At 39.4% G+C, this 11,340-nt stretch overlaps 1 protein-coding gene across 4 annotated transcripts in view; it reads left to right on the top strand.

Annotated features, from left to right (window-relative positions):
- The first annotated feature begins 2,322 nt into the window (after positions 1-2,322).
- Positions 2,323-11,340, top strand: part of lrrtm4l1 (leucine rich repeat transmembrane neuronal 4 like 1) — a 55,307-nt gene continuing 46,289 nt past the window's right edge. For 3 of the 4 annotated variants that reach the window (XR_014875023.1, XR_014875024.1, XM_085165912.1), the window contains exon 1: positions 2,324-2,896. Coding sequence is in view for 2 of the 4 variants with exons in the window: in XM_085165912.1 (XP_085022038.1) it covers positions 2,893-2,896 (4 nt within the window). In the remaining 2 variants the exon portion in view is untranslated. Of the gene's footprint in view, positions 2,897-11,340 lie in introns of all 4 variants that reach the window. The other variant, XM_085165913.1, reaches the window with a different exon arrangement.

Below are 11,340 nucleotides of genomic sequence, written 5' to 3'. Positions count from 1 at the left end.
TGAGGGAGGCAACAGGTGTGTGTGTGTGTGTGTGTGTGTGTGTGTGTGTGTGTGTGTGTGTGCAAAGACAGATTAAATATTAAATATATCCTTATACATTTTCTAATAGAATTTTTAAAGAAAAAACAAAACAAAACTGATCAGCAAAAGAAGTACCCCAAGGCCCACCAGACATTTGCGCCCAGGGGTCCGACAACATAAAAACAACTGTTGGAAATTGTTGGGTATTTAACCCCTTGTTGTCTCATTGGAGGTGGTCCTGAGTGTCGTTGCCCACTAATAATCATGTGAGTTACCACATGAGACAAGATGTGAACAATGGTGCGGGTCATTATCATCACCAGAGCAGAGGTGTGATTCTTGTATGAGACATTGCCCAACACCACCATCATTTGCGCTATTGTGGTCACATAAATGAAGGTGTGAGTGGGAGATGAAACACCTGGGAATGGATCTCAAGACTTGTAGCTGCTGGCTGGAATTGTAAGTCACCGCCTCTGTTCAGCAATACTCGTTCATTCATTTTCTCAGTCCAAAATGTGAACATTAGCATCCTTATAACACTAACAATGTCCTTTCTCTAGATGCAGGCTTCCAGTGGAGTCTTGTCCTGTTAACGTAGCTTTTCTGTGCTATGCCTTGTGTTTGTTGAATGGCCATTCGGTTTCTCCCATGTAAAGGATCCTCACTGAAGCCTAACCAGTTTTGTCTGAGCTTGATGCTGTGTTTAAAGTGCCCTGGAATGTAAAGCTTGAAGAAATTTCTTCTGAGTTCCTCTGACAAACGCGCCATTGAAGAGATGACAATCTTGTTCCATTAGTCCCCCTTTTTCTCCATCATTAATGTCTGAGGCTCTTTCCTTTGCAAGTTCACTAATTTAAGTAATTTATGTTTGTGTACTCCTTGACTTACGTGGCAATGACCCTCAGGACCACATTTAACAGGACAACTACGGGTAAAATATCAGAGACTCTCAGATGTTTTAGAACAGAAGGTGAACTCTCAAATCAGGAAGAAGTCAGTTGTTCTTTTCAAGCACTCAGTGGAAGCAAATTATGTGTTTGTGACAGTCTGCTAATACCTGCTAATAAGTGCCTAAAGAGACCGTTTAATATTGGTTCTTTGCTAAGTGATCTGTGATGTGTAGACACAACACTGGCTCATTCCTTGAGTTTGGTGCCTTTTTTTAAATACTTAAATGATTCACTGGTCAGTGTTAAGTGCCGTAACAACAAGAAGAACAATGGTCAGTTACAAGGATTGAAAATGAGTGAAAGCAGCCAGTGTCCAAAGAAAAACTTGGAATGACCTCCACTAAGCCTGGAAACAAATTTGAAAAAATGTCTGGATCCTTGGAAGCAAAATATTAGGAAACAAGTAGCAGCTCGAGACTTTTACACAATACTACAACACTCAAACTTTTGACTCTCAGGCTCTTGAAATGTGGACTGTTCCTCAATAAGGCACTTGTACAAGAGTGAGAGAAAGATGTGTGTAAACCTCGCACTTTCAATGTCATGGTGTTATAAAATGTTCAGTGAATCACTTTAGCCCACAGTCTGTCAAGCCTAAACTTAAAGCTATTTCATAATGGGCACATTTTTATAATTGATCTTCCTTTTTTAACTGTGTCTGAATCATCTAAAATAAAGGAATTACCGTTTGGGTGACTTAACACCATCCCAGGGATTAGTCAGAATGTAAAGTGAGTCAAAAAAGGAAGCACCAAATCAAACATTTGAAATCATTTTAAACTGGTATCTTCAATGTAAGAGAGGAATGCCATATCAGAATGTAATGTTTTACAATTACGCAAAACTCAAACAACCACTATCTCTCTGGTTTCTCAGTAGTAGTGTCATGCCATCCTACAGAGAAATATCTGGATATGTTTCAATGTTTTATTCCTCTATTTTTAATTAGCCCGACAACCTGTCCAACAGTTTCCCCGCTCTAACAGGTTTCCCGTCGATCTATCTGCAATAATTATGCAACACGAGGTGGGATCAGGCAGGCTACCCACTCATGATATAATGACGACCACATATAGCCCTCAGCATATCCTCCACACCTGCATAATAGACTTGGAAAAGCATGTTAAATGGGGGGGGGGGGACTCCTCCGCTGATTTGTGGTGGCGGTGGAAGAAGCAGTCGAACCTAAAGAAAAAAAATAAGAACAAAAGAAAACAAACATTTCATATATGACCAAAAATATGCCTGCAGCTGTTAAATGCTGCGTCGAACGTGTTCTCCCTCTCTCTCTTTTTCTTTCTCCCACACGCGCGAACACACGTTCCCTCGCGCGGCCGTGCGCGCACACGCAAACCTCGCCAAAGCACTGCACAGGAGCCCCCGACAGTGCCCGTGCTTGCTTGTGCTCCGTGCCTAGCGCCTTTGCTGCTCCGCTGGACGATTGCGCAGAGGACACCTGGCGCACAGCCGTTCATTGCAAGCGATCCCAGTGGTAAATGCTCGTTTTAACCTCTCAACTTTTGCAGCGAGACTGTTTTGTTTTTTTGGTTGCAGTTTTGTTTTTTTTCTTTCTTTTTTTTCTAAAGATACCTGCTCCGAGACCAAGGGTCTATCAGGGTAAAAGAACCCTGTAGAGCCAGTCGTTTGGCTTCCAACTTAGGGCTTAATGACACGGCTATTCGCGACAGGTCTGGAAAGTTGCTTCGTGTGAGGAAGCATGTGCGCAAACTTTAAAAGCTTTTTTATAATCGAGCGACAGTTTTTCAGAATGAAGGCAGGTGAGTCACCCGTGGCGTGAGGGGCGAAAAGAGCTCCTCGGCTCTCCAGGTACTGGCAAGAAAAGACAAGAGAGAAGAAGTCGTGATCTGTGCGGTGGATAGCGCTACGGAGGACGGAGGGAACGGACCGATGAGACAATATGGGTAAGTAAGTGGAGAACTGTGTCGTTTTAAAACGATTCCCGCCCTTTGTGAATGTGTAGACGTTTAGGGGAAAAAAAAAATCCCCAAGTCTTCTGTGGCATATTAATGCGCAGCAAGCTGGCATCTCCTTTATTTAAGAGCAGGAGACTACTTTTGTCCTATTCGCTCAGAATCTGTGTGAGTACTTGAAAAAAAAAGAGGCTTTCGTTTTCTATTTGGGAATTTGAGGAGGGGGGGAAGGAAGGAAGAAACAGACGGGAGAGTTCATGCTTGTGAATATCAAGGCGAGGAGACAGAGAAGACTACTGTCACATTATTGGTGTGGAAGTGATGTAGCCCTAATCTGAATCAGTCGACGAGACATTGCAACACGAGCTGAAGCTGAACAGCTCATTAACTGTCCTTGATTTTTATGCTGCAATGGCAAGTTTGTTCACCCAATCTGAACCTGACCTGAAATGGGCAAAAAAAAATGGTGGTGAGATGTGCCTGTTTTCTTTGGCTTCCACCTCATACCCCCTCTTGTTTCTCCTTTCTAAGCACTGACATGTTTTGACTGCCCCTCTTCTCCTGACAGCTCTGGGTACCTACAATCTCATCCCACACTGCCTATCACCTCCTCCATTTTATTGACTGTGGGTGCTCCAAAGCTAAATTCACTCCTCAGCCTTACAAACCCACACTTCTCTTCAGTGTTTCAGGGGATTCTTTGTGTTCTGCAGCTCCAGCATTTTTTTTTTAACATATACTTGGGGTCCTCAAACAAGTTTTGGGTGTTTGGGATTGTCACTGAATATGCGATGAAATGGCGCTGTCACTTTCAAGCAGTCTGGAGCTGCTCAAACAGAAAACCTCATGATGTTTCATGTCCTTTCCTTTCAGTGCAACTTTTGTTGTTGAATAGCTCAGTGAAAGACTATTATTCATATCCAGGCATGCACGAGCGCTTACACGCACCGTTGGACCAGAGCATGTGGTGCACTGAAACCTATATGAGTTGTTTTCTTTTTTCCTAACTCTTCCTAACACTGCAGCCACTCTTTTTGTTTGACTTGATTTTCTGTTGGATTTATGCGCCTTTTCTTTGTTTTTATTTTTCTATTACTAAATCTAATGAAAAGCTGAAACAGGCCCAAGGAAAACATGGTGCCTACACATCTGTGCAGAATTGTGGCATTTTCCCAAGTAATGAGGAGCTTAGTGCTGCTAATGAGCACATTTTAATTATGTCATCACAATTACTATAACCCAGAATAAGTGGCTGCATTTGTTAGGATATCCACACTTCTCACTAAAGCGCTCTCTTACATCCCAGTCGCACCCATCACCTTGTTTTCCCTCATTCAGGGGCTGATTAATTAGGGGAAGTTTATGCTGTTGGCAGGGCTGAAGTTTTCTTTGTGAATTCAACAATAAAACTTGGCATTATCTTAATATCATATACAGAAAACTAGCAGCTGAACAGTTTAGCATCAACAGAAGAATACTCAATTGTCCTCTCATTAATCAATTACTAGCTTGGTCTAACTGTGAATAATTTCCATAACAACTTTCTTCACTGTGCCTGTTTTGCCAGACTGACTCAGCTTCAATGCATTCAATTTGCATTGATAAAAAAAATAGAAATGCAATAAAATGTCACATCTCACATTTTTCTTTTTGACCATTTCATGTTCAAAACTGGTAACAAACAATCAAGTAATATTTTTACAGTGCATAATTGCTCAGTGTGCAATTTCACTGACAGCTAAACAGTGATGGATGTGAACTCCCCTCTCCATGGCCCAAGCAGTGAAACTTGTATTCATCCCACAACAATAAATGACACAAGGAAGCTACATTTTCAGCTTGAAGAGTGAAGCAAGAGTTTCTGTGACACGGCATCTCGGTGTTCACCAGTCTGTCCGTACACACTCGTCTACTGTAGCAGAACTGAGGAGACAAGAGCAACAGAGCCGTTAGACTGAAATAACGTCCCTTATATTCAATAATCCGTCAGTTTCCTCAAGCAGACTGAGACGCTAATTAGTCCATGGAGCACTCTTGAAAAGCCTCAACTCAATGTCTTTGAAAACAAAGAAAAAAGAAAAGAAAAAAGAAGAAGTCACCTGTGTGCACAGCTTTTTTTAAAATTTCACATTTTAAGGCTTATAATAGTGCAGATAATTAGGAGATCTACTGTTGTTTATAGGTTGCTCTTGGCAGTAAACCATCCACTTTTCTGCAGCTCCTGCAGTCTACTTTTTTTCCTCAGCTTCTTAAATTCATGTTGCCAGTAATACTGCCAAGTTTTAATTAAATCAAATATAGTAAATAAGTTTATGTAAAAGACAAGGTCTCTCTGCCCTATGGATTAAAACTATAACAGAACTTGTTGCAGTTTCCTTTAGACTTTGCAGAACTTTATGACTTTTACAAAACCCTGTCTCTACTTTTTAGAAAACGTGAAGACAAAAAAGTCCGACTTTGAACAATCTAAACAGTTGTAGCTCTAGCTACTTTAAAACCTGCTGAAGCCACCACTAAGAATTATTCTCATTGTGAGGAATCTTTCCTTATTCTGAGAATGACTGAAAGTCCCCATTAGTCATTTTTTTTGCTGAGGTTTAGTAATATGTTCTGTACTGCTTCCCACTCGTGCCATCAAACTGTCATAATATAGCAGATTATTTCAGTGTACCTCCAGGTCATTGATTTGAAGGGTTTTTGTCCCTGTTGTTGTGCAGACTGTTGGGCTATTTTGAAAAGCAATGCCTTTTCCATTTTTTTTTTTCCTGCAATGACTTCAACTGTGAATGGCTTTCCCAAACAATGTGTCCCGCACATTGAACTGATACGGTGAAATATGGGCAGACACACAAAACTGAGAACAAAGTCTGGCAGTAAGAAGTGGGAGCTGAGCTTGGAGAAGAAAAAGATTCTGCAGCTAGAGGCATATGATAATGTTTTATGCCACTGAGGTGCATCATGGCCTGAATTTGGTTGTCATGGTTTTACATTTGATTATGCAGGCTTCTTAATATTTTTGGCTTGATTTGCTTTCTTTGCATGTCCACCAGCCTGAGCAACAGAAAAGATAATTAATTATCCAAAATTATTCTGGTCTGCTACGATTCTGCAACTAAAATCACTTGGTAAATAGGAAAGAGATTTGGGTTTTGGTTAAAAGAAACCGCCAATGACATCATCAAACACCTCTTACTCAGTTACCACAGTCATTATTCATGTGGCCACAAGAGGTCACTTGTCAGAAAACTTTAAACATAGTGATTTGAGAAATAAAAACAACATTTCTGTCAAGCTTAAAGGTTCTTTATGCTTGATAGTTAGATGTGACGATATAAGGTTAATTTTCGCTTAAATACTTATTTTCTGTCAGAAGTTGAATGTGATAAATGTACTGTCAAACAGTACAGTGAACTCAGTGTGATCTTTGAGGCTAACGATGCAAGCAGCAGGAAATCAAGGCTAGTCAGACCAGGAAATGTTTTTCAAATCCTCTAATTTTCCAGCTTTTGTGAGCCAGTTAAAATGACAGGAGTGGTACTTGTTATGGTCTTCTGTTGCTGTAGCCCATCTGCTTCAGCGTCCAACATGTTGTGAATTCACAAATGCTCTTCTGCACATCTTGGTTGTAATGAGTGGTTATTTCAGTTACTGTTGCCTTCCCACCGGCTCAGAGCAGTCTGGCCATTTTCCTCTGACCTCTGGCATCAACAAGGCATTTTCACCCAGAGAACTGCCTCTCACTGGATATTTTCTCTTTTTCTGATCATTCTCTGTAAACTGTTGATATGGTTGTGTGGAAAAATCCCAGCAGACCCGCAGTTTCTCAAATACTCAGACCAGCCCATCTGGCACTAACAACCATGCCACATTCAAGGTCACTTAAATCAACTTTATTCCTCATTGTGATGCTGAGTGTGAACTTCAGCAGGTCATCTCAACCATGTCTAGATGCCTAAATAGAGTTGCTACCATGTGATTCTCTGATTAGTTATGTACCTTACAAAAAGTTGAACAGGTATACCTAGTGTCGTGGCTGCTGAGCATAGATGTGTTTGTCATACATTTTAATTATTGAAGACTGTGTTCTATACTTCTTATTGTATTGAGTTATAATATATATATTGATACTATAAGTAATGGTTTCTAGTTAATGTATTAGGCAAATCATAACAATATTGTTATTGAAAATTTTTGACTGTGTTCATTTTTTTTCTCTTCCCACAATCCAATTTTCCATCACATTATCCGCTTGCAGTGCCTGCAATCTTCAACTTCATTCAACCTTTTATGGTTATATTTAGACACTCAAAGAGAGTCGTTAAGGTTACGGTGACTTGACAGAGGTGTTTGCTTCAGCTGACTAAAAGCAGTTTTTCTCTAAGCTTAACCAAAGAAATTTCGTTGCCCAAATCACAAACAAAAATCTGGATGAAACCCGTGTCTCTGTTGTTGACTAATGGCGTATCTTCTTAAACTGGCCGCAACTATTATGCATTAGGCAAACGATGAATTCAGTTGTAAAATGCAACTCATTGCACTCCCTGCATGGAAGTACATGACATCACTTTATTCCAGTAATGTCCCCCACACTCCAGACCTGTGCACATGATGACAATTTGTTATGTGAAAGAACCTGCAGTGGTTCTAACTTTGGCAGAGAAAGTGTTAATTTATGTAGTAGCCCATCGCTCATATGACCTGTAAGAGGCTGATTTAGAAATTAGGTTTCCAGGGGCTTTAAAATAATGAAAAGTAATGACCAACACTGTCATTTATTCTGACTACCACAGCATCCCTGTGTATGCTCATCTTCGTGTGTGAAAACACATGAAGAAAAGAAGAAACTGTTCAGATAATATTTATGCCAGTTTTGTGCCTTGGTTATGTTTTATTCAGAGCAATTTGTGCATTTGGTGCTTTATTCTGAAGAATTTCTGCCAGGAGTCTTGATTTTTCAAGTTAGCAAAAGCATTTTGGAAAAAGAAAATGCACCTTGTTTTCAACTATCTATGCTACCCCCTTTTTTTCTTTTTCTTTTTAACTGGCTCCAGTGAAAACCAATGTAAGAAGCAGTTAAAATGATGAAGGCAGAATCCACGATCCAGAGTTCAGATATCTAATGCAATATAGCTTTTTCAAAGTAAAATGAGCTGGTTACAGCATAAGCAACAGAAATCATTAAACTGATTATAATGCGCATTGGGACTGACTAATCACTGGCACAAAGTGCTGAATTCTGATTAAACATAAATGTATCTTGCCACAATTTTGGATGAAAGTAACCTGCAATGCTTTCGACCTTTGCTGATTACCAGCATGCCACCACTCTAACGCGCACACATTTGGACACACACACTTATGCATTAACATCATCTCTGTTGTCAATTCCTCAACATTTACAGCAGACGCGCTTTGCAGTGGCCAGCTTAAACGGTTCAGTTTGTGCTGATCTTTTGACATCAGCACTTATATTGATCTGCAGAGCTCTCTGGCTCTCTGCACCGATTTATAAACCAATAAGTTGTGCATGTGTGTGAGTGTGTAGGCCCATAGGAAAGGCAGGAGCAGTAAAGTTCTTGATATGTACGATGTTATGGGGCTGTGAAGAGTTTCAGCTGTCACTGACAGCCTGAGATGGAAAGCGCTGTGGGTGTAAAGATGGAAGACTTTGTGATATGGCTGATTTATTGGGTGGAACAGTTTGAGAAGCAGCCTGTCTGCCTCATGCAGTTTGATGCTGCCTGGACTTTAGACACAAAGATTTTTCTTTAAATGCTGATTCTTAAAAAATATATAGGTAGGTAAATAAAAGGCAGATCCACCCCAACCAGAACAGTAAATTCCATCATAATAATGGGACAGTTCATCCCAAAATCAAATTTATGTAAAAAACTTTCTGGCCCGTAAATCTCTTTATCCATCAAGATTGTTTTGGTGTGAGTTGCCCTATTTTGGATGTATCCACTGTATGAAGATGTCTTCTTTCTTTTAAACATAATCAAACTAAATGGCATTGACCTTGTGATGTGCAGTGTGCCAAAAAATACATTTAAAAAAACTCAGCAGCAATATCTCATTGCAGAAGTCATGACCTAGTTACTCCAAGCAATCTTACGTAGTGACTTTTTCTGTCTTTCTGACAAACAGTATCTGCCAACCAATAGAAACATTCAGCCAGTTAATATTACTGATATGACAAGGTGGAGATAATAAAGTGGTTACATCGTGTCACATAAACTGGCTGATTTTTGGATTTCTATGTAATGATTACTTGAAGGGAAGTTTTGTGTTTATTTTTTTGAAAGAGCAAATTCAGTTAGTTCCTGTATAGCTAAAAGAAGACAGACAGTTCTACAGCTAGTATTTCCAAACTGGACTAATTGCACCAATGCAATGTAGATGGATAAGTAGCACTAAAGGCCAAAGGAAATAATATGAAAAATCAATTTTGGAGTGAAATGTGCTTATTACTTTATATTGTGCTTTATTATTTGTGAAGAAATTGCACTTAAAATTCTGTGTATCTTTTCAACCAAGGAATTAAACTTCTTCCACTAGACTAGAAAAGATAAAGAGTATAATAGCTAGATAAAATAGCAGATATCAAGGTATAATAAAAACTGTCCGCTGTTTGATAACTTTAATTACACTCCTGCAGCTTCCTGTCTTTCATGGATCTTCGTAAGACACGTCATGTCAGATCAAAACATTGCAACCACCAGATAATTAAAGTTTTAATGGGGATGTTAAACAGTACTCTGACATCCCTTAAGTACCACAGATTTCCATCTATTATTCTCAGTTTTCAATATGTCATTTTTGTGATAGTCTGTGATATTCAGAAAAACATAGGCTACTCACACATGCATAAACAGATGTGTATTTATGGATATTCGTGTGGCTCAAAGTCACACCAATATCAGGCCAGCAGTATGGCTGAGAGAAAACTGTAGGCACCAGACCAGAATGGGCTGGCTGAAGCTCACTTTAAAAAGTCACATGGCTAAGAGCACTTCCATCCAACTCTTCTCATTAAGACTGGCTTTTTCAAAAGCGGGCAGCTTTCATGGGCACAAGAACCTGGTGGTATAAAAATGTTGACATTCAAAATTACCAATTAGCCCTTTTAAAGGTCTTCCTCTTTGCAAATTAAGAATGTGGTGTGTACAAATACTCTACATTAGGTTGTGACTTGTGTGAGACATCACTTTAGTCGTCATGTTTTCATTTGCTGGGCTCCTTCGCTTAAATGACATCGGTTAGAGCGCCAGTCTAAACTGTAGTAATGATTATTTAATTGGTCGACACCTCCAAAAAAGAACAACAAGTGAAAGAATTAATTCATTTCCTTTTTAAAACATGATTGCCAATTGACCTGATGTGGTCCGGCAAATTATTTTCAAGAAAATTGAAAATAATGTTTTGTTTTGGTTTTTGTGATGGAAAATAAAATAATTTAAGATTACCTTAACCCTTTAGTTTTAGCTCATGGAAACCTAAACAAGATTCATTTATTTTTAAAGAAGTAAGTTCATTGGTAGGATCCTCCCTACACCATGGCCACTTGCTTTAAACCATTTAACTATTTAACATTTTGTATTCATCTAATTTTTGTTCCGTTTTTAAAATTTAATGCAAGGTGAAATCCTCGCATTGCTAGGCAACACGTACCTTTTAGACATGTTTCACACACTCTGGCTCAAAACTCTATCAAATTTGAAAAACCTGAAGTTAATTTTCAGTAATTGTTTGCACATACTCAAATTAAAACAATACAGATCACACCCAGTCTTTCTCCATTCCAGCTGCGATACTGTGGTATTCTTTCTGACACACACAGACATTGTTTCCCCTCTCCTCCCCTGCTTCTATCTGTCAGACAGACATCCAGAGGTGTTAACTTTCTGTCGCACCACCACTTTCCCTGCCACACTTTACTGGCAACTTTATCCAAATGTCTTTATTTTCCTTGGGGTTTCAGTTACATTTACATTCTGCTTTCCCCTGCAGCAGTCCCTTAGACCCACAGGCTCGTTCTTCACTGTAGCTAGCTAAAGAAAAGTCCTCTTTCCTTTTCCTGACATTCTTTGACTAAGCCATGAATTTGCTGTCTTTAACTGCAGGTTAATATTAGCTCTTTCATTTAGGTCTACAAACTGATTCTTGCATCAGTGATCTCTGGTTTTACTGTCTGCCCGTCACAATCAAGAATTCTCAGTGGAAGCAGCATATCCATCGTTAGCCTTTACTTTCAGCACCTCTGCACAGGATTTATAAATAGGTATTGATGTTTATTACAGTTAGTTGTGGATAAATAATAAATGCATAAACATGGAATTATGTTACTCATCCTATTGATCTGGAATATTATATGCTTAAGGGGCATTCACACAGGAGGCGTGTTGGCCTTTGGTTGCCTGGAATGTCACTACAGG

The sequence above is a fragment of the Neolamprologus multifasciatus genome, chromosome 7, assembly GCF_963576455.1.
Source record: "Neolamprologus multifasciatus chromosome 7, fNeoMul1.2, whole genome shotgun sequence".
In the NCBI taxonomy this organism is placed as follows: domain Eukaryota; kingdom Metazoa; phylum Chordata; class Actinopteri; order Cichliformes; family Cichlidae; genus Neolamprologus; species Neolamprologus multifasciatus.
The sequence above is the reverse complement of the archived record's forward strand: the minus strand, read 5'-3'. Positions and strand labels throughout refer to the sequence as shown.